This window comes from Helicoverpa zea, chromosome 30 (assembly GCF_022581195.2).
Source record: "Helicoverpa zea isolate HzStark_Cry1AcR chromosome 30, ilHelZeax1.1, whole genome shotgun sequence".
Taxonomy (NCBI): domain Eukaryota; kingdom Metazoa; phylum Arthropoda; class Insecta; order Lepidoptera; family Noctuidae; genus Helicoverpa; species Helicoverpa zea.
This window is the reverse complement of record NC_061481.1, coordinates 5,712,808-5,736,122: the sequence shown is the minus strand read 5'-3', so window position 1 is coordinate 5,736,122 and position 23,315 is coordinate 5,712,808. Positions and strand designations below refer to the sequence as shown.

The 23,315-nt window shown below is 39.0% G+C and overlaps 2 protein-coding genes, 1 long non-coding RNA gene and 1 pseudogene across 3 annotated transcripts; 2 read left to right on the top strand and 2 right to left on the bottom strand.

Annotated features, from left to right (window-relative positions):
• Window positions 1-1,800: 1,800 nt before the first annotated feature.
• Window positions 1,801-4,895, top strand: LOC124644632 (annotated as a pseudogene).
• A 2,628-nt stretch (window positions 4,896-7,523) lies between these two features.
• LOC124644644 lies at window positions 7,524-9,523 on the bottom strand. Its single transcript, XM_047184136.1, has 2 exons — window positions 9,218-9,523; window positions 7,524-9,126 (listed from the first exon to the last, which is right to left on the bottom strand). The coding sequence occupies exon 2, from the start codon at window positions 8,587-8,589 to the stop codon at window positions 7,591-7,593; it is 999 nt and encodes a 332-aa protein (XP_047040092.1). The 5' UTR covers window positions 8,590-9,126; window positions 9,218-9,523; the 3' UTR covers window positions 7,524-7,590.
• An 8,711-nt stretch (window positions 9,524-18,234) lies between these two features.
• On the top strand, window positions 18,235-20,465 carry LOC124644543 (putative nuclease HARBI1). The gene is made up of 2 exons (XM_047183985.1): window positions 18,235-19,345; window positions 19,454-20,465. Exons 1-2 carry the CDS (start codon window positions 19,122-19,124, stop codon window positions 20,322-20,324), a joined length of 1,095 nt encoding a protein of 364 aa, XP_047039941.1. The 5' UTR covers window positions 18,235-19,121; the 3' UTR covers window positions 20,325-20,465.
• Window positions 20,456-21,339, bottom strand: LOC124644544. Its single transcript, XR_006986080.1, has 2 exons — window positions 21,059-21,339; window positions 20,456-20,800 (listed from the first exon to the last, which is right to left on the bottom strand). It is a non-coding gene; the product is annotated as an uncharacterized LOC124644544 (long non-coding RNA).
• Between the last annotated feature and the right edge of the window lie 1,976 nt (window positions 21,340-23,315).

Genomic DNA, 23,315 nt, shown 5'->3' with positions numbered 1-23,315 from the left:
ACTGGTCAAAACACTCGATACTCCTAACTTTATCTCTGCTTTATACATGATGTTGTAAATTATGAAAACGAAAAAGACTACTGTGGCCAAACCACTGAATGGATTAGGTTATTTTTTTTACAATTCGCCATAGAATATCGTAAAAGGATTTAATATGATTAGGTACGACACACCCGATATATACATATGTGGGATTCAGTGGCAAAATAAAGCGATAAAGTTTTAACTTTTCCTTTAAGTCTGGGTACGCGGTGACTCCATACAGCATGATTTTATTCCGTTTATTGTCTGCAATGCCATCAACAATGTACTTTATGGCCACGTAATCGGGAAGTTTTCCTCGTTTTCCCAATTCTTTCATGACCATCATATAATCGATGCAAATGCCGTCGCGTTTTTTCTTTCGGGTCATAAGCTCGTGGATTGCTTTGATGTCCACCGTGTCGAGAAATTCTTTACTCACGGCCGATTTCAATTCTTCTCATGATTTGTGAGGGCGTTCAGTCAGCTTAAATCCAAAATTGTGCGGTGCCTGCTAGGGATCTCGGCGCAATGAGCCATTTTCTTCGACGTCTTGTACCTATCCACCGTGTCACTGGATACATTTTATCTTTGCCGGTGAATGTTGGCATAAGGTCCGTTGTGAGAAATAATGTGAAGCTAAGGCCCGATGTTTTTTCCTTTGACCTTTTTAACCCCCGACGCAAAAACGACGGGGTGTTATAAGTTTGACGTGTGTGTGTGTGTGTGTGTGTGTATGTGGCATCGTAGCTCCCAAACGGATGATCCGATTGTAATGCGGTTTTTTTTGTTTAAAAGGAGTGTCATTCGGGAGTGTTCTTAGCTATATTTGGTGGAAATCGGTTCAGGTCTTCAAGGTCATCAGCTCGTTTGTTAGGTGTGAGAGGAATGTTACACGCTCAGTTTACTTGCAAGCATGTGTGGGATCTGAAATTTGAAACACTAATGTCTTCTGGAACCACTGAGCTGGTCTGCTGTTAGGGCACGAAGGTAGGAGACGTAACCCTGAACTGCCTTTTAGTAAACCCATCGAGTTTGGGCTCGTTGAATTTGTCTTGACTAGTTCTCTTCAATTGACGAGAACCTGATACTAGAATGACCAAAGGTGTATGTTTCCTCAATCTGTGCAATTCTCCCAGAGCCAGTATGTTATGAGGATTGTTAAACAGCATCCTTTGGCCGAGATCGCATAGAGCGACCCCATCTTAAAATAAAAGAAATTAACTGAAAGAAGGAAAAATTAAGGAGCTCCTTCAAAAAGCATGAAATAAAATTAAATTATAAATTTAAAAAAACCCCCGACCCAAAAAAGTACGCAATTAGTATGACAAAAGGTTAAAAACCCTAAACCCTATAAAAAGCAAAAAATAACTTTTAACTCTACGTAAGTACCAATTAAAGCAAGTCAGACTAAACTAAATTTTGACGTGTCGGGGGACCGCTTTTTACCTTCAAAAATACTTACATAAATCAAATGATACCTACCTAATTACAACATTCGTATAAAACAAAATTATATACACAGTTATAAGTAGTATATACTTAATTACTTCTAACGTTAGGCTAATAAATTAGAGCGGTCCCCCGACACGACAAAATTTAGTTTAGTCTGACATGCTTTAATTGGTACTTACGTAGAGTTAAAAGTTATTTTTTGCTTTTTATAGGGTTTAGGGTTTTTAACCTTTTGTCATACTAATTGCGTACTTTTTTGGGTCGGGGGTTTTTTAAAATTTATAATTTAATTTTATATTCATCTTCAGTTATGTTTTCAGTGCGTTTTTCGTCGTAATCGTCTGTCTATAAAACTTCGAAATGAGATCGCGCATTCGAATTGCACGCAGTAATGTGTCAATTTTGAATACGGTCAAGCTTAAGCGCCACTTCTTTCAAAGAGACACAAGTGTTACAAGCTGCTAGACTCATAGGGGTGACTCGAAAACGACCATATTTGTAAGATTTATGATGCATTTTGTTCCAACTTGGTTTTCTTTTGATATTTTAAATCCTTTTATTCAAGGGTCGGATTTGGTCTCGGTATGGTTGGTTCTAATAAAGTTGCTTCTGAAAGGTCAATCTGCTCGGCACTTGGTAAATTGTTTGATGTACACATGTTTGAATAGCCATAACGGTTTGGTGGTCTTCCCTGTATCTTTTCTTCAACCAGTTCATCAAATCTCTCAAGACTTGGAAGCTCAATTAATGAAATATCAGTTGAAGTGATAGAATCTGTTGAAAGAATCCACATGAGTCTTTCCTTCGTCTGGATCCATGTAAGCTGATGTATCAGAACATGGACAACTTGGACTAGACGGAGATTCGCTTATGTTTCTACAGACACTGAATCTCTGTACTCTATACCAGATTCGTTCATCAACTCTCTCAAGACTTTGAAGCTCACTTACTGAAATACCAGTTGATGTGATAGAATCAGTTGAAAGAATCCTCATGAATCTTTCCTTCGTCTGGATCCATATAAGCTGATGAATCAGAACATGGACAACTTGGACTAGACGGAGATTCGCTTATGTTTCTACAGACACTGAATCTCTGTACTCTATACCAGATTCGTTCATCAACTCTCTCAAGACTTTGAAGCTCACTCACTGAAATATCAGTTGATGCGATAGAATCAGTTGAAAGAATCCGCATGAGTCTTTCCTTCGTCTGGATCCATATAAGCTGATGAATCAGAACGGACATGGACTGGACGGAAATTCGCTTATGTTACTACAGACACTGAATATCTTTATTCTATACCAGATTCTTGTTTTCTTTTACCCATAGGGCAGGCTTTTAGGTCTTCTTAGGTCTTTCGACCATACTGCCTAGTCTTTCGTAATATTTATTTCTTTCTTAAGTTTTTTTTTTTAATTTTGTCATACGTGTTTAATTATCATGTATATATCAATAATTGTTTGTCATGTCTTCTTTTTTTAACCCAGGTATTTTTTTCCTAATCCGTTTTTATGCCGTTAGAGACATAATTTCGTGTCAAATCCATTTTCTAGTCAGTGTTATCGTATTTTTACGTCAAATTGGTTCTTACACATTATGTGTCTCCGTCTCTTGTCCTTGCACTAAGTTGTGTACATCATTCAACTTCGATAATTCCGAGAAAAATACTGCATTATATCCAGGACCTACATATCTGGTCCTATTGAAGCCCTACTCTCCTAAAATTTAACACATTGTGATAACAATTTTGATGGGACTAGGCCCATAACCTATACAGTTCAAAAATATTTGTAATTTCGTATCTGTATTTGTGTATTTTTTTTGTTAAATGTAATTTTCCAATCTTTGTAGATAGCTTGTAACAGTTTCATTATCTTCGTCGTACGGTTGCAGCGTAATACCACCGACGTTTCTACTTTGAATGCCTTGGCCTTGCAGCGCTGTTTGTAGGCTGGCCTGCTGTGCTTGCATGCCACGCATTGTTTCCATTATTTGCGACAGAACTTGCGCCAATTGTCCGTCCATTGTAATGGATTTGTAGGAATGGTAAGGTTGTGAAGCGGGTTATCATCACCGGATGTGGAACCCTTGGAGACACGGGAAAAATAAAGTAAAGGAATCACGTGGGTGTGGTTTCACTGTTTTCCTTTGTAACTTTTCGTTATGGCACTAACCTGGAGTTCGACTACCCGTCGCACGTCTGTTAACAATTAAAACACTTGTTGTGTATGTAATAGTAAACTAATTAAACTTTTAAAGTACCAATAAACACTGTAAAAACATGGCTGACAGTCGACTCGCCTTCGTAGCGTTGGGTCGCGCATGACCGGCTAAATGACGTCGTGTGTTACGTTCAAGAACTGTAATTATCTGTTTAGAAACAGAGATGTAACATCGACGAAACCCACCTTTACAGCAATAAATCAATCATTGCAGACAGGGATCCACAGGGATCGATCATTGCAGACGCGAACTTGGTCATTTGGTTCCACAAGCCGACTCAGAAACAAAATACACGTAGAGCTAATACCGAAAATCCAGCAAATGTTAGCCTTAACTCCTATATATATTATGTCCGACCAGCACCGGACATACAAGGGCGTGCACTTGAGACTGGGTATGCGTGGACATTCCAGTGTCAACCACAGCCGACAATTTACGGCAGAGACTGCTAATATCCCTGTGGATCCCTTAAGACCCCAGTACCAGGCTCAAGTAACGTTCGGTGCAAAGTACACACCAACACCATAGAGCGGCAATAGCTAGAGTTACAGCGCCAATGTCGGACATGTAGGAGTCGGCGGCGGTTAATGTGGTACATTGGCGTATACATCTACCGGCAAAATATTTTAAAAAGCCTACCCTCGGATGCTGCTAGGTTCCGCCGTTTACTGCGTGCAAACTTACATACATAAAATCTACCCACGACTAGGAATGAATGGTATTCGAACATGAAATTGCGGAAGAAGGCTCACTTGTCCCCGCCGATAATGTACGAATGTACGAAACATGGCCGACGTGGCCTGGCACTGCGTATATACAGTATAAGCCTATAAGCGTCTCTAAATATTGAAAATGCACGCCTTTCTGAGGGGGGAGGGGTGGGGACTGATACCAGTCTTACCAATTCTTCTCACTAAGTCACAAATTGATACTAAGGCTGTGTTCAAACAAACTGACTGTCAGCCGTTGAGCAGGCTCACTTATTTATTTATTTATTTGTATTTCCAACAAGAAATACACATTACAGACAAGTTTTAGGAACAAATATTATCTTTTCTTGTGTTTCCTTAATTATAGGAAATCACAGCATGCATTAAATTATAATAATAAAAAAAACAATACGACATTATTAAAAAAAAAAAAAAACAATTAGAATTATAGTAACAAACCAATTAAAATAAATTAAATTAAAATAAAACAATGCAATGAAATCAAATAAAATAAAAATATTCAAAACACGACAATTAAACTAAATTCCAATTAAAATTAAATTATACACACGAATAGACATTTAAAGTAAATTTGAATTATACAAAAACACCAAGTAAATGAGATCAAAGTGAATGAGATCAAATATAGAATTACTCACTTAGTGTAAACGGTATTATTTATATCATTTATTTGTGGACCCTGTTAGGGCACTCCAACTTTTTTTTCGTTCACAGTGTGTTGACAATACGCAATAAGGTAAAGTCACCAGTCATGGACAGTACGAATAAGTCAGCGCTTTTTTTTTGGGTATTTACTTGTAAAGGTATCCTGGCCACTAGACCATATCGGACGGTGGCTTGCGAATGGCGTAGATGAGCGGTTTATGATCCGTGTAAACGACTATATAGTTCTCTTCCTTCGAACATTTTCCTGAAGTGCTTGATGCACATGTAGATTGATAGTAATTCTCTGTCGAATGTACTATATCTCTGTTGCGTTTTTTTTTGGAGGTTAATGAAAAGCTCTTTTTTCAATCAGTATCAATGTTTAATTTCAGGAACCTAATAGTGAAAAGTAAGTTATGTAATTCACCGGCTTCAGCTGGTAAAACATATCCCACCAAAAACATTAAATGTAAAAAAATGCCAAGTCTCTCGATGCAGTCTTTCCATCGTAAAAAGTTTTGAGATCTCATAGAAGCCAAGTCCTATTCAAAATATTTTGTAGTTATAAATCAACATTTAGTAATTGTATCAATAGTTTTCTTTATATTATAATTATAGTGACTTGGCAATGAGCACAAATTAAAAGCTGCTTGCTGCCTGGAATTATGTGCAAATGTTACTGACGAGACCAGTGATCAGATTATTTGTTATGTGTGAATCATGATGGTCACTACCGACTACATGCTCCAATACAATAATTAAGAATACCTTACGGGCCATCGCTTTATGAAAGTAAATGAATCGAGAGTACACTAAGACTGACTGCCGTTGCCGAAATTCGGTTGGGACGACACGGATAAACCAAAAGAAAATTAATTTTGTGATATTAATGTTTACGCATGCGGTGTGTGTAACTTTCAACTCCTCCAAATATGCCGTTTTATTTGTTTCTTCTTGTGCTCATTGCCAAGTCACTATAATTATTAAATGTGAAAACTATTGATACAATTACTAAATGTTGATTTATAACTACAAAATATTTTGAATAGGACTTGGCTTCTATGAGATCTCAAAACTTTTTACGATGGAAAGACTGCATCGAGAGACTTGGCATTTTTTTACATTTAATGTTTTTGGTGGGATCTCATTTATTTTTTGTAAGTGTATTTCTTTCTTTTTTTTTAGGTGACCTCATAATTTCTTGGACTTCAGCTACTGCTTTGCTTAGAACCCATTCTCTATCTCTATCTCTTTTGTTTCTTCTCTGACGCTTCGTTACTTCTAAGGTAGACAAGTCTGGGCGATATATACTTCGGAGTCGATTATATTCAGCTATTGTTGTCTCCTGAGCTTTGATACTACTTTTTCACTAGCTACTTTTTCACTACGATTTTTTTCACTAGCTTGGGTCGAGCTAGGAGAATCAGAAGTATTTTCATCTACCTGAAGATCTGATACTATGGAGTAATTATCGGGAACGAGTACTTCGTAATGACCTCCTAAAAAAATCCCAGTAAATCGTAAACGTTTCACTGGTTTCTAGGATCATCACCGAATGATCCCTGCAAACGACCATTTTGGTAAACTTGGAAAATAAAGGGATACAATGCAGCGGTCGCTTTAAGTTCGGATACGGATCCATAGGTGATTGTTTTCAGCATTGCAGCTGAATACATATCTGCATTGATATAAACGTCTCCACGTTCGTCGCAGGTATAGACTTGCATATCATCCCAATTCTCCCCTACATAATGGACGACAGCACGCCTAATATCGTTTGACGACTGAAAACTTCCATACATGCAGTATGACAACGAATGAAATAAACACGACACATCTCCAGGAATAGAGATGACTCTGTGTGGACAAAGGTCGCCATTTAGAGTCTGGCCAACGAAAGCTGTCCAAGAAAAAAGGCGGCAATATTAAAAAATCAAGAGCTGACAACCCCGGCTATACGCTGCTTAAACGGAGTTGATACTTGTTATTTATAGCGATATTTATATCAGTGTTTCATATCAGAACATTACGACTGTAATAACATTATTTAAAAACCGGCCAAGTGCGAGTCGGACTCGCGCTCGTAGAGTTCCGTACCATCCAAACTATTATTCTATAAACATACATATATTTATATATAGATATCGAGCAAAAATGAGTATGGGAGCCCCCCGAAATATTTATTTTATTCTAGTTTTCAGTATTTGTTGGTATAGCGGCAACAGAAATACATCATCCGTGAAAATTTCAACTCTCTAACTATCACGGTCCATGAGATACAGCCTGGTGACAGACGGACGGACGGACGGACAGAGGAGCGAAAACAATAAGGTCCCGTTTTACCCTTTGGGTACGAAACCCTAAAAATGCCATAGCATAGCCAGGGTATGGCATTTTTTAACTTCTGCATGCATTGAAGTCCACAGGGATGAATTAAAAAAAAAGTTATTACAAAACGTTTATTCGATGGAATAGATAGCACCGATACAACTATATCAACACAATGAAGGAGTTAGGAGTCATAATTGAAATCGGATTCCAAGTACTCTACACCTGATATTATAGAATTGGCTTCACTGCTACTGCTAGTGCCTCCAACATTTATTATGAAGGGTTCAAGTTCGGTATCAATAAGACGATCCCTTAATTTGTATTGCTCTTCAACATGAAGTACATGATCGGTGTACTTCTTCCAGTCATTGGCCGTTATTGATGCAAAACATTCTTTTATTAAATTTTGCATTTCCGACCCTGGTATACCTATATTTCTACTTGCCACTTTTCTCTTTGCCTCACTCCATACAAGCTCAATGGCGTTGAGGTCGCAATGATACGGTGGCAGCAACAAAATTTCGTGATTCAAGATATGACTGTATTTTTTTAGGGCTTCTTCTGCTTCGTAAATAACTGCAGGTTTATTATCTTTCACTAGACACATTAGTTCTGATTTCGTATGATATTCTTCAAAATGAATATTATTCTCTTGAAGCCATATACGGAGATTAGATTTAGAATCAGACATAGTAGGGGGTTTGTTCACTTGTTTTACATGATAACTTGCATTGTCCATCACAAGTACGCTGGGTTTTGTGAGATTTGGTAGCAACATTTCTTCAAACCATTTCATGAAGTTGGTAGAATTCATATCATCATGGTAGTCAGCTGATTTGGATTTTGTACTAAATACCAATAATGCGCCTGGCACGAATCCTTCCTCCGATCCCGCATGCACAATGATATGCCTTTTACCCGATGAAATTTTTGTTGTGACACCACTTGTTGAAGGTCCTTGCCACGATTTTTTGACTTTATAGTTCTGATGTACATATGTCTCATCAAGGTAAATAATCTGTTTACCTTCTAGTCTCTTTTGATGTATTGTTCTCAAGAATCTGTGTCTCCATGCTGCAATTTCATATTTTTCTGTGAGTAAAGCCCGTTCATTTTTATTGTTTTGGAAGTCAAATCCGTTCTTATGTAAAACATTTCTAAGGGTTTCACGACATCCCATAAATCCAATTGCTTCCTTCAGTTCATTGTGCAGGCTTCTCAGTGTTGGGACTTGTTTTTTTACTGCATAAAATGAGTTTATTTTGTTTCTTATAGCAGAAATGTCAAAATTATCCAAATTAGAAACTGTTGCTGAATGTGGACGTTTTTTTCCTGGAGTATCCCACTGTCCTTGATTTTTAGACCCTTCAATTTTAATTCTTCTTAAGGTCTTCACACTTATATCTGAAAAGAACAAGTACAAAAATTGTGTAAGAGTATAATAATACCATAATACCCATAAGACCAATAATATATAAAAAACAAAAAAAAAACATTTGGTTTAAGACATTTTTTTCTCAAAGCATAGATCTTATAAGTTGACTGATAAATCTATAATTTTTTAATTAATGTAGTGAACCTGTCATTGAAGATATTTTTTCTAAGTACTGTGTTTCACTTGCAAACATTTCATTATTTTCGAGAGTTTTCAATTTCTTTACTGTTTCCGCAATTGTAAGTTTTGTTTCCTCGTTGCCGTTGTCCCCGTTAATATTATCTGAAAAGTAGATACACCGTGAAAACTATTGCGTTTTTTGCAAATAAGTCAAAAGTATCAAGATGTTTCAATGGAAATTCAAAAAACTAACCTAAAAGTGAAATGATTGAATCCAGTCGTCGTATTTTCTCTGCAAATTTCTGATTCAAATCACTTTGTAGGTCTTTATATTTGTCAATCATAGTAAATAGAAGCTTTCTCGTCGAACTTTTGATTGTTTTCGGCATTATTTTACACAAAACCAATGAAAATAGGATGAAATAAAATAACAAACCGACTTTATTAAGAAACGTCAATGGGACAATTTTGACAGTTCTAAAATATTGCCATATCAAAACTTTAGAAATTAATTCGTGGTCAGCTTTCGTTGGCCAGACTCTATGTACAATATTTCACGTTCCATTACACTATATTTACAATTACTACTATAGTTCGGCCATTCAGAGAATGCGTTCCTGACACGTCGCGATTGAACTGACTGAATTATAACATTCATTGATTATTGATATAATAATGTTGTTTTAATGCTCCTCAATTGTTAAAACGGTAAACAACCAGCAAAAATATTTTTATCGTAACTGCAACGCCATTGCAAAGTTACGTCGTCAGTTCAATCGCGACGTGTCAGGAACGCATTCTCTGAATGGCCGAACTATATAACAATATATTAATAGGGCTTAAACTTATATATATTTATGCATATATATATGTATAATAAATAACTAACAAACTAAATAGAACTAAACTAACAAATAACTAACTAAATAAATATATATCTACTAACTTACAAACTATAACTAAACTAAATAACACGTAAAGTTCTCCGAATATGAATTATCACTACAATATTTTTTTGTTTCGAAATGGTTTTTCATAGACAGATGGCGCTATCAAATGAAAATTATCGAATTATTTTGAAGTACTAATTAGACTGCGCTTTGTAACGAAACCATAGCGCGATTCAGACAGGTACAACGCCATCTATCGAGCGCGCATACAATATTTATCGCAATACAATGGAGTTTTAGCTTTATTAATTTAATGAATTATGAACTTTATGTATTAATTTGTATTAATGATAGTCTATGTATTACATTTATATTATTCTTTTCTATTCTATGTATGTATTCATCCAATTGAATAGGTACTTAAACAACGAACAAAGTTAACAATGCAGTCAAAATCCATACATAATGTTCTTGCCAAACCGCAAATATAAAATTGTTTTCTATGGCATATTATTTTTTAATGTTTTTATAATTTTTCCTTTATATGTGGCTAATGACCTATCTTGGTTCAAAATTTGAAGTTTCTAAGTCTGCTAGAAGTACCTTAGATTTTTGATGATCTGTCAGTGAGTCAGTGAGTGACAAAATGGTGTAACTTTGATCGACCGTAACTCCTAAACTATTAATTCAATTGGCATGTAATTTCGAACTTAAGCTTGTTCTAATGCCTACTATTATTCACCGAAAACCTAAACTCCTAGCTTTGTCCACGTCGAAGATATAGGGGGGGCGAAACCGCCGCGAATCGCTTCGAGAAAAGATGGTACGGCCGTGCCCGTTTTGCTCGAGACTTGGCTGGGGCACTGCCGTGCCCCCAGATAACATTTTCCTTCTCGAGGTTATGGCTAGTACATTAGATGTGCCATCATTCGAGGCTATCATCGTAAATTCAAACTGCAGCCGGTCCAACTTCATTTGAGTTGACGAAAATGTCGTTTTATAAGATAATATTGGGGTTATTTTAAAATAAACCAATTTGTTCCTCTGAAATTGCAAAGAAACGACATGTTCGACATGGGAAGTGTTTTTCAGCCATAAATTATCCATTTTACGAGTATCCTTTCTTCATTCTAGGTTAGTACAGTGGCTGGACCTAGATTACAATCGATAGGACTTATGGCGATTTTGCACTAGGTGCAAGGAATTTTACTGCCTGGCACTCTGAATGCACCCCAAGGTGAATTCGCCTGGGGTGGTGGCAATCTTTACAGCTTCTTCATGCAAAAAATCACATAAGATAATTAATCTGGGCCGTTTACCTTCTAAGATTTTATTGTAACTGTAGTCTGACCAGCGTGAGACAAGCAGCGCGGGCAGTTTAGATATGATAATTGACGCGATGTTGACGCCGTGTAGGTACTCTTCTCGCTTAACAGCTCTTAGGGTCAATCCCCACTGAAAGAGCAGCGGCCGGCAGCGGCTGGCAGCGGCCGTAAATGCAAGTGATTGAGCGCGAGCGCGGCGGGCCGCGCTCTTACATTGTCCGTGCTCTTATGGCCGCTGCCGGCCGCTGCTCTTTCAGTGGGAATTGACCCTTATCGCTTCCACTACGTTCTGTACTTTAACAGAAAATGCGACGATATCCTTCTAATATTCTTGCTGGAGGGGCTGTAGCTTTTTTACGCCTTGAAGTATTTTTGAAATGATGCAGTCGGGGTTTCCAAACCGTAGCTCCAACGTTGCCATAACCTTATCAGGCGACGTGGCGCTGATAAACAATGCGGCGACTGCTTCCCTTGCTTGCTTGACCTCGTAGACACTTTCGCAGCCTCCATAAGTTTTCCCGCCTGCTTAAATTGTAGCCAATCCAAATGGTCGCCGGAGAATTCGGGTAAATCTCGCGATGTGCGCATGCGGCTATGTCTTTCAAACCACACGCTAACAAATTGACGGCGTTGTTGAGTACGTTAATCGTGACCCAGTGACGATTAACGTACCTCCTCTCCAGCCATTTCATGCTCATTCCAAGAAGAAGGTTTTTTATTATATTCAACAGCGAACCTATAAGCAAACGTTCTGGCTTCCTTAGTTCTTAGGCCAAAGTTAGCAGCGGCACATTCCAATAGATAGTCACAGAGTACTTTTTATTCTGATGCTGTAAAAACAGTCTTTTCTGGATATCCGATATTGCATTGACGTCAATGCAATGGGAAACTCAGCAATTTCATTTTATATTTGAAGCCTGCGAATCTACGGCGTCCAGTCCCCCACCGGCGATTACCCGCCTCACGGTAGACCCCTCATGCCTCCCGCCAGTGGGGAGGCGACCCTTAGCCAGAACCGCCTTGGCAGCTACACCGGGCACTCTAATCTCATAGTGCTCATATCCCCGCGGCCAGGTCTAATGGCTCGGCCCTTGACAGACGCGACGGCGCAGCTCCCCGCCCCAGCAACCGCTGCCACCACCTCCTCTTGCATAACTGAGTCGTCGAGGTAGGTCACCTCTAGAGCCACACACTTGACGGGCCTCACAACCTTGGCCGTGTCCGCGACAGCCTCTCGCAACTTCGTCGCGAAGAGGTCCGCCTTGGGGCCGCGTTGGGAACCCGAGAACTCGAAGATACGAGCCCCCGTTTGAGTCTTCCAGCACATGACTCTGCCAGCCGCAAGTTCCGCAGGGTCGACGTTTGTACGAGCCCGCCGCAGCACGGACTCATACGTCTCCCCTCGTTCCGCTGCCTCTGGGGTCAACGTGACTACCACAGCTCCGGTTCTTGGAGGAGCGAGCTTCCTCCTCTTGTCCTCTAAAGCTGCAGGCTTGGCTGCAGGGGGCTCAGGAGCCAACTTTTTCCCCTTCCGCTTCCTCGGTACCACCTTAATCCAAGGCTGGTTGGAAGAGGTGGTGGAGGGCAGCAGTGGGTCTTCCCTCACCGGTTCGGGAGGGACCGTCTGGGCAGTCGGGGCCGGTGAGGTCTTCTTGCCCTTTCCCTCGCCCTTGGTGGTCTTTGGCACCTGGGGCTCCGACTGGGCTGGAGCCGTTGAGGGCCCCGGTGCGGTGAGCATCCGTCCGGGCGCCTTATCCGCCGCTAGTGGAGGGCGTAGACGCGTCTCCTGCAGGAGTCGGTCCTCGATGCCGGCAAAACAGGCCCTGGTGAAGGCCCTCTCCTCCATGACGACCTTGCGGATGATATCCTCAAAGTTAGAAGAGGGAGGCATCGTTGCTGGACCTTCCGACGTCCCTTCGGGGCGTCGTGGGCTCGGCAACGCGCGCGTGCTCTTTCTGCGGGCGATCCACCTTCGCCTGCAGTTGCCGCGTCTCATCGGAGGTGATGCGCTGCGCCAACTCCTTTACAATGCCGAGCAAGCTCGCTGCCCGGCATTTCTGGCCCTTCTGGAAGGTCCCCTTTAGATTGGACGACTTAGAGGCCACCTCTAGGATTCTCCATTTCCTCCAAGGAGTGGTCCGCGTAAACGACACTATAGGCGCCGTGGCTGGCCATGGCTGGACAGTCTGGTTGGACGGTCTTCGGCTTCTAATACCGCCCGCTTCGCGGGCTTCTCGTCTGCGTCCGAAGAGCCTCCGGAGCCCTGCTTGAGGAAGGCTCTCTTCCTCATCTGGCGGATTGCGACGCCGCTCGTTCCACTCATTTGTGACTCCGTGTCGGACAAGTCGTTCGACACGATGTCGACTATAGTTAGATTTTTCCGGTTTCCGGTTTTTTTTTTTGTTTTGTCGCTGTCGTAGAATTCTGAGGATTACTACATATACACAGCATATATTACGATATGCGCTGTTATTCTATTTCGCATTGCTTTTTAATAAAGCCATCATACTTAAACCAGAACTCACCCGTCAGGCTGTAGGTACGTGGAATAATGTTTTTGCTGCATTTTAAAATTTATTATGCCTACCAGTATATAAGTCTTGCCACCTACTTTTATTGTTTTTGCTATTGAATTTAATTTTTGGCCCACAATACGGGTACTGTTCGGGTAGCCTGGATCACTGATGGCAGATGTGTCTATTATCAAGTGCGACCCATATTCGTTTTGACATAAGGTTTTAGTTTTGCACTGGTAACATGATTTTTCAGATGTTATGCAATCATCGATAGCTTCCTGCATGAAATCAAAACCTTTCAAAGAATTTTGTCCATGTTTACACTAATGAACGTGAATACTTATTATTATTTATTTTTCACATGTTTAATTTGCCAGTATACAAAAACTCATCTCTGAGAGTATACTAGAGTTATGTGGGTATATTACCTCTAGAGTAGACGAACGTTTTACAAGCTAAGTGGCCAATACCACTTCTCGCTTGACTTCCTTTTTCCTGACCCCACCTTACCGAGGTAGAATAAGGTGGGGTGCAGTTACGGATATTTTCCACACATTTTTAAATACATAAATCGGATATATTTGTTTTGTTTCCGCTCGAGCATCGTTTTAAAAATTTATTTCGCTCGGATTCCAGATGACTTCACGAGTGCCTCGTACAAAGCCCTTAATGCGCCGAAGTCATTTGCCTGACGCAACATAAATCCCAGATTCCTGTACACCTTCTTACAAATACGTACCACGTGTTTGCGAAACCTCGGCAAAGAATTTTGTCCATGTTAACACTTAATGTGTATTCATGTTGGTTTTTATATCCGCAGAAGCAATCAAAGCTCTGTTAGAAGGGAAACCTTCGGGAAAGTTAAAAAAAAAAACAATTTACACTTGGCACTTAATTGTTTGTTACACTGAACTAGAATAATTAATTGCTACACTTAATTAGAATTAAAGATATGTATTTTGGATGTGGAACCGGCACGCTTAGGATAATGTGCTCGCGACGGGATCTAGGAGGAGACTGCGGCTAGAAAGAGCTGGCATCACTCAATTACAAAAATGCTGATGAGGCACTTTTGTGACGAAGAGGGGTTAAATGCTGATTATTAGGAGATTTTCGTAAATTAATCATTTAAGGGTACATTTGGCAATCGTAACAGCTCGATGTATAGCTCGGTATTCTCTCCATAACGTATTGAGTCAAATGAGCCGCATTGCACTCTGCATCTAATCAACATCCTCCTGCCCTCATCCCAATTATATTTGTTGAAATGTTGGGGTTCCTAAAGCGGTTGCTTTAAATGAGATAATCACATTACTTGAGTACTATTTAATGACTAAAGAAAATTATTATAACATACACGTTATAAACTAAAGTGCAACTCAGCACTACATGCGCTTATAAAGGAACATACCCAATATTATTATTACACTTCATTGTGGTTGGCTATGCAATTGTTTTCCATTCATCATTTCCTTTTGTGGGCTAGCACTCTGATCGATACAAGACAGCAGGTCTTGTAAATTTTCCCATTTAGTTTAAGGGGAATACGAGGGTCAACATTTCATCCATCCTGCGTTAATTCTGTGCGTGACTGAAGCGCATTATATTGCACGTGTAGGGCTTGACTGCTTCTTTAAACAAAGACATATCCGTCAATATTGAGACGCGCTGAACATAATGTGCTCGCAATATTTTACTGGTATTGTTGCCACTCTGTGCCATGTTGATAATTGGACAGTCGGACGATTTTAAACTCTCTCTTTTTTCCTGCTGTGTATCCCACATGGTGGTGGGGTAAACTTTCCTAATTTTTCCAAAATTGTGACACATGGCACTTCTTCATGTATGTCGCCACTACATCACGCCATCACGTCTTGGGGCATCTGAATCTTAGACCGGGGATGGAAAGTTGCATGGATTTTAAGATATCTGAATAAGATCTATTTGACAGTGGTCTTCAGAGAACTGCCTGGAAAATAGAATCAAATGCACAGGTTGATGTTATATTTAAAAACCTGTTATTAAGAGACTGAGTCTACAATGTTTCCATTTAACAGAACAGGTGCGTGGGCAGTTTTTGAATTTTTGATAAAGTCCCATTCGGGGCAATAATAATAAATCATATATTCTCTCTTCACAAGGGGGTCTTAACACTTACACCTATGTGAGAGACTGGTGCCTAAAGTAGGTGATACAGGAATCTTCCAAACACGTCGGTTTTGAGCGTGTTTTGACCCGTGACTCATCTATCTGTTCTTTCGTTTAATGGCTTTATTTAAACCTCTCCAGTTTTCACATTCATTCCATTCGTCATTGGCTGTAGCTATTTCCTCTGTAGTGTACACGAGAGCCTCTGTATTATTGACCACGCTAATATTTTCCACATTTTTCATTTTTCACATTTTTAAAAGGCAGAACAAAATAGATAGCGTATCGCCCAGAATCAGGGTTTTTAAATGTATAACTAACTGTTCCCCGCGGGAACCCACGTCTGAGGGAACTACTTCCCGAACCCAATTGCGTTAGTGATTCTCCTAATTGGTTCGGGCACAATTGTTATAGACTGTGCAGTCCGTAACATGTCACTACCAACTCCGGGTTGCTTGATGAGTTCCGTCAGACGGGGAACAACCGGTAAGTCCGCTTTGAAGGCCTCAAGTTTGGCCTTCAACAAACCTAGAAATACACGATACATTGCATATACATATGTTAGGAATGATGTTTTCTTGATATGATATGGAAATAAAAGTTAGATGGCAGATTCCTAGGCCAATTCCCCTTGTAGTGATAGAAAGGGTAATTGCTTTCAAAGTCTGTTGTTCGCTAAGGCGGTCTAGAGCATCCTCCTCGTGTGAACCAACGAATAGCTGCCGATGGATGTCGTCCTGAACATTCCGGACTGTTTCGGCGCCTTTGACGCATCCCATTTGAGCAACACGACCACGTTGATATATTTGACGACCTTTGCACTGTCGTCCATGTCCTCGCTGATGGCTGGTTGAAGCATTTTGATTCGATAAAGTATCCATGATTTTCAGCAGGGGGGTCTGCAATCAGGTAACCCAAAAACTGATTTTCCGAACCCGGATAAAAAGTCTTGCTTTGTTAAGATTTACCGTATATAAAAAACTCTCAGCATAACTCATCTTTTCCCAACTATGGTGGGCTTTTTTCCTTTCTAGCCTTTTCTCAATATAACCAAAGAAACAATAAACTGGTATAGCAGCAGGTTTGAAGATGGTATGCTTGAGTAGCAGCATATTGAATACCCCGAATGTTTCGCGTATAACGGGAACCATTTCTGCAAATCTTTCGACAGCCATGTGTTTCTCGGTTCATCGTGTCTCACAGAAAAATCGTAGAATGAGGCACATTAATTTCATCCGCAATTTTCTTCAAAAGCCCGTCGCGAAGTGCTGATAGGCGAAAAAAGTTATCTCAAATCTTATAAAATCACAGTATTTTTTTTATTTCCTATAGGTCTATAGTTTTCCAAAGAGTGGGTCTTATGGAGAAGAACCGGACTTTTTAAATTTTTCACATTTTTTTAAATGTTTCCGATACAGTTACGTATCATTGGTATCTCACATTGATATTGATGATTCACTAAAAACTAGGTAAGTCGAGAATTTCGGTATGTGAACAATGATCACATATCGGCACTGCGCCGGCACTCATCGGTCATGTTCATGGATTAAAATATATTGTAATCCTCATCAATATCTGACGAAAAAAAAAAATTGATTTTCATTTTGAATTTCACGCTTATTTCCTAACTAGCCGTTTTTCCGCGGTTTCCCCCGCGTCCCGTAGTAACTACTGCCCGTACTGGGATAAAATATAGCCTATGTTACTCGTGGATAATGGAGCTTTCGAAAAGTGAAAGAACTTTTAAAAACGGTCCAGTAGTTTTTGAGCCTATTCATTACAACCAAACAAACAAACAAAGTTTTCCTCTTTATAATATTATTATAGATGTAATTTCACTTAGACGACGAATTAGACGGTTTTGGTATTTTGTTCGTAGATATGAATTTTTCAAAATTTGATTGAAACCTCTGCTGTTGGGAGTTAGAGTTTTGAAACTATAACTAGTATTCGACCTGTAGAAATGTTAACAATCGTTTAACTTAAAGCAGACTTTTATTAATGTATTAATGTCCATGGACATACACACGATTTCCAAAGATTTTAAGTCCCGTTATATCAAATTGTTTGCCTGTCCACGTTTCATATGGGGTCTTTCCGGTTTCATTGCTTTTACTCGTTCTATTTATATGCCGCAGTATAAACAGCTTCTGCCCACAGCTTCTTGGGTAAACCTGCTGCACCTAGGGCTGCCATCCGTCCGGGTTTCCCCGGATTTGTCCTCGTTTGGAGGCCGTCCGGGGGGCGTCCGGGCGGGGTTTCAAGAAGTGTCCGGGGAAAACCCGGACACTTTTCATGTGAGGAAGCACCTCATTGAATTTAAGTATATGTTAATAGTAAATGGATTACAAATTAGGTATTATTTTGTTTAAAAAAAAATCGTACTCGTTCGGGGAAAAAATGCGATTTACGCCAAATGTCCGGGTTTTTTATATGTTTGTCCGGGTTTGGCGAAATTCGAGTTGGCAGCCCTAGCTGCACCCAACATTGTACCTACGTCCTGTTTCTATTACAGTTCGATTCTCTCGTTCGGCCTTGGAGTATACATATAGAACCGTGGTTTGATGGCTTATTCCACGTTTCTTAAACAAACTTTGAACTTCTTTGTTCACGAACTCTAATCCATTATCACTTCTGATACACAATACTTTGTTTTTGGTTACATTTTCAGCCTTGTACAAAAAGTTCTCAGTACATTTCTTAACTTCATCTTTGCCTTTAACAAAGTACACTGACCAGAAAGAAGACTGAAAGGGACAGGAAGGAGGAAAGACAAAAAGGAGACTGAGTTAGAAAAGTCATCCTTTAGATTTACGAAGTATCTGGATCCTCCCACGGACGGCACCTCCATAGGGCCGCACGTATCTGCGTGTATTAACTCGCATGGTTTACTCGTTTTAGGGCCGATTTTTCAATTGTCAGATAAACAAACAGATAGGGTATATTCGAGAGATAGCGAAGTTGATGAATTTTTCAATGGTCGAGTAAGACCTATTGGACGAATAAATCCTTATCTGAGGAATTAATTTATTTGCCGCCTTGACCGCCAGGTAAGTACTATTCGATTGATAATTTGACGCAGATGACGTTTTAGTTTGAAGTTATTTCTTGCGCTATTAACAATTTATCAATTTATTATGGATATTTTCGATAATATTGATGACTTGGCTATCGAAGAAGAGACTTTAATAAATGAATATATAAATCCACCCGAAAGAAAAGAAAGAATAATCCGCCCAAGGCCTGAAAGTTATTTCTTGCGCTATTAACAATTTATTATGGATATTTTCGATAATATTGATGACTTGGCTATCGAAGAAGAGACTATAATAAATGAATATATAAATCCACCCGAAAGAAAAGAAAGAATAATCCGCCCAAGGCCTGATCACTTTAGGATTTGGGATTCAAAAGAATTTCATCGCAGATTCAGACTTCGGAAAGAGTCGGTGCAATATTTACTTTCCCTAATTGAAAATAAAATCAAGCACCAAACAGAAAGGTACGTAAGCGGTAAGCTGTTATATCGCACTTTCCGTGATGTAAGATAGTGCTTACCTATGTATGTACTTACAATATCAGTTAAAATAAGGGCTTTTATTTGTTTCAGAAATCAGTGTATTTCACCCATGTTGCAGTTATTAATTGCACTGCGATTTTATGCCACTGGAAGTTTTTACATAACTGTTGGTGATTTTGGTGGTATTCATAGTTCCACTATGTGCCGTATTATTAAAAAAGTTACTGAAGCTATAGCATCTTTAAGAACAATATTCATAAACTTGCCAAGAAGTGACGAAGACATCAGAAGCACTCAACTAGAATTTTATAAAATAGCCAGATTCCCTAGAGTAGTATCGGCTATAGATGGCACCCATATTAGGATTCAGTCGCCTGGTGGTAACACTGCAGAAGAATTCAGGAATAGAAAAGGATTCTTTTCGTTTAATGTTCAAGCAATGTGTTCAGCAGACTTGATGTTTCAAGATATAGTTGCACGTTGGCCTGGCTCTACCCATGATTGCATGATATTTGCCAATTCACATGTGAAATACCACTTTGAGAATGGTGAATTTGGCAATGGAATTATACTTGGAGATAGTGGTTATGAACTAACTAATTACCTACTCACTCCTTTTCAAAATCCAGACACACCAACTAAGACTTTATATAATGAATCACAAATTCGAACACGGAATGTTATTGAAAGGTGCTTTGGAGTTTGGAAAAGACGGTTTTCAGTCCTAAGTATAGGATTAAGGTGTAGGCTGCCGCTTGCACAAGATGTGATTGTAGCCTGTGCTGTACTACACAACTTGGCAAGATCAAAAAATGAGGAGGAACCTCCAGTGGACCCAGAATTGCATATTCCACCACAGCCTATATTTCCACCCGCTATAGCCGATTTTACTGGTGATGAAAGGTGCCATACTAGGAACTTAATCTTAATAAATTATTTTCATGCCTTACCTACTGAATAATCTAGGGCAGCCAAGCTCAATTTTTCAACAGTTTTACTACATATAATCTTTATATTCATTCAATAGAAATTTATGTTTATCATATGTGCAATTTCTTTTTCAATTAATGTTACATAATAAAAACATTGGTATTTTATTAAAGTCAAGTTTTTATTTTTCAAAATAATGAACAAAAATCTAAGTCATGGTATTTGGAACTGCTCCACAATTACACCCATTTTGTTTTAATTGTAATGAGTGTAATTCTTCTTTTCTTCTCTCATCATTAGCTAAATGCAACATTTTCAGTTTATGCTCCTCCTCCATAAACTGGTGCTCAAGTTTGGCAGTCTTCATTTGGAGCTGTACTAGCTCCAGTCGAGCTTCGCTTAATTTGTCTAGTTTGGCGGTGACACTAGCTTTGGAGACATTTGGTTTTAATACATTGGACACCCTTGATTTTAAAGCCTTTGGGTGCCATTTGTCCCAATTATTTTCTGAAAGTAATACAACAACAATTACATACAATACATTACATGAAAGTATACCTACATTTAGTATGGGCTTATGGGCTAATTAAACATAACATGTTTCATTTGTTTGGTTTATTATTAGATATCAAAACACAATCTGTAGTACCCTACTATAATCTTACAACCTGCCTGCAAGCATAAATTATAAATTATGGCCTCATAGAATGCTCCTTAAAATAAAATAACTGAATTTAAGAACATCTGACTTTTATAGACATATACCTTTTTGATTGTCCTCAACAATTTCCCCGATGGCCAAATCAACTACTGGATGGGGTTGGAATGAATTTTCTGGTATTTCTTCTATTTCAAAAATAATATTACTATCTTCAACTTCTTCCAGAGGAGTAGATTCTGAAAAATATTATTACATGTGAGCTTTTGCACTTTAAATAGTAACTGGTAACCAAAAACATGCCAATACTTACTTGAAATAGTGTCACTGTCGTGACGTGGCTCAAGTCCTGTTATGTTCGAGCAGATGCTAAGCACCTTTTCATCGATTTCACTGAATTCTGGAGCTTTTGAAGGCCCTCCTCCAGTTTTGTACATCTCTTGCCTTTGCAGAGAAGATTTCTTTTTTGTGTTTTTTTTTTATACCCTCGTATTTCAATTTGAGGGTCTTCCACGATCGGGCATTTGTGGACACTCCACAGGAGTTAAAATTCTCTTCTATTTGCCTCCAGGCTGCCTCCTTATCCTTATTAGTAACGGCATCAGTTTTTTTATTTTCAACAATATTTTTAAATTTTGCCACTAAATTAATTAGGAGCTGAATTTCAGCAGAATCAAAATTGGCTGAGCGCTCTCGTTTTTTGTTTTCCATTATTTTACTTTATGTTTTTCACAAAATCAAAAACAACTCAAACTGAACTGGCTATTTTTAACCTAAAAATTATAGACGGATAATTTGACAGGATAGAAAAAAGTCTGTCTCTGTCTAATGCATTGCTTAGCGATATATTTGTTTCACTTCTCAAAAGCTTAAAATGCTAGAGTTGAAATATTGGATCAAAACGTTATTCATGCAATAAATTACTAATGAAAAATCGACGAGCATCTATTCGTCTGTATAAACAGTCCAATAACGTTATTCCTTAGAATAGTTATTAGGCATTTTATCTGATGATTGAAAAATCGGCCCTTATTTTCACTGGCACTAAAAGGCAAACGATGCGTTTGCCCTCCAAGCAACCCTCACACTCAAAGTCAGAGTCTTTCACTTCAATGTTGTTGTTTTTAAGCACCATTCTAACATACTGTAAGTTTTGATGAGCAAGTTTTTCATGCCACTCTTTAAGTCCACATTTCACTCCAGTCGCGTTCGCTATTTCACATTTGTGACGCACGTCCATGTAGTACATATATCTCCGTTACGACTCGCTACGGCCCTTACAGTATTTTCTTTGTAGAATTTATACAAGTTATTGTCCATTTTAACATAACCTCTCTCTGTGGCACATTTGACATATAACAGGTTTGTTTTCAATTTCCGAACGAAGAGTACATTGTCTATTGTTGTGTTTGCCCATCCGCGGCCATTGTAGACCTGTACCGCCACCTGGCCACACCCGAGCGCACTAATTTCCTCGCCATTTCCGACTATCACTGTGTTATTGTTCAGCTTCTAGCGAGGTGGTGGTTTTAGGGAGAGTTTTTATATCGCGAATACAGAATTGCGTGCGTGCTTACTATTTTCAAGAGTTGCCTTTAAGCGACATGTGAACCTCCTCCTGATTTTTGAAGTCGTTATAAACATACGCGCCGGTGACCGCGTGGCCGTAACTTTGGAGTTGATAAACTTTAATCAACTATAAACTACTACTACTATAAATTAATTTCATACAGATGCGACTGGGCCCATAACCTGTTGAAATTGAAGTCCAGATATCGGTTTAAATTAATATAAAGAATATAATTATTTTATAATAAACCTCCTTTTTTGAAGTCGGTTAAAAATATTGTATGACTGGTTTTGGTACTATAAAGTTTTAAGGAAAGTTCGTTTTGGGTACCACGGAGTAATTTTGATATGACCCTAGAGATTCCAAACATTGTTGTTTCCATTGTTAATACGGCGAAAATGTTCCTGCAAGAGCCTTGCACGTACCATCTCACTTGTTAGCTTCTAGCGACGATAAACATTCCAGGCTGGATACTAGGAAGTCATACTCTTGTGGTAGTCCACTCAAAAGAATTTCAGCAACTTCCTTGTCTTCAATAACACGCCCGATGTCGGCTAGCTGTGGTACTAGGGTCATTACACCTTCAATATACTCATTCATCGAGTTGTAATGGGATGGGTGTAGTCAGCTCGATGAAGTTAACGTAATAAAATTTTATCTTCGAAGACAGATTTTAAGGCATCCTATGCCTCCTTCGATGTTTTAGCCGATCTAACGTGTTGAATGCAGCATGATTTAATAGCGAGGCGAATACGGGGGTGGATTTTCATTTTACGATTTAATATGATAGTTTT

What these genes read in the sequence shown, in the direction of transcription:
- LOC124644644 (XM_047184136.1), bottom strand. Translation starts at nt 8,589, where the DNA reads ATGGGATGTCGTGAAACCCTTAGAAATGTTTTACATAAGAACGGATTT.
- LOC124644543 (XM_047183985.1), top strand. Translation starts at nt 19,122, where the DNA reads ATGGATATTTTCGATAATATTGATGACTTGGCTATCGAAGAAGAGACT. An exon ending in ATCAAGCACCAAACAGAAAG is followed by an intron (nt 19,346 to 19,453) that starts GTACGTAAGCGG and finishes TATTTGTTTCAG; the next exon opens with AAATCAGTGTATTTCACCCA.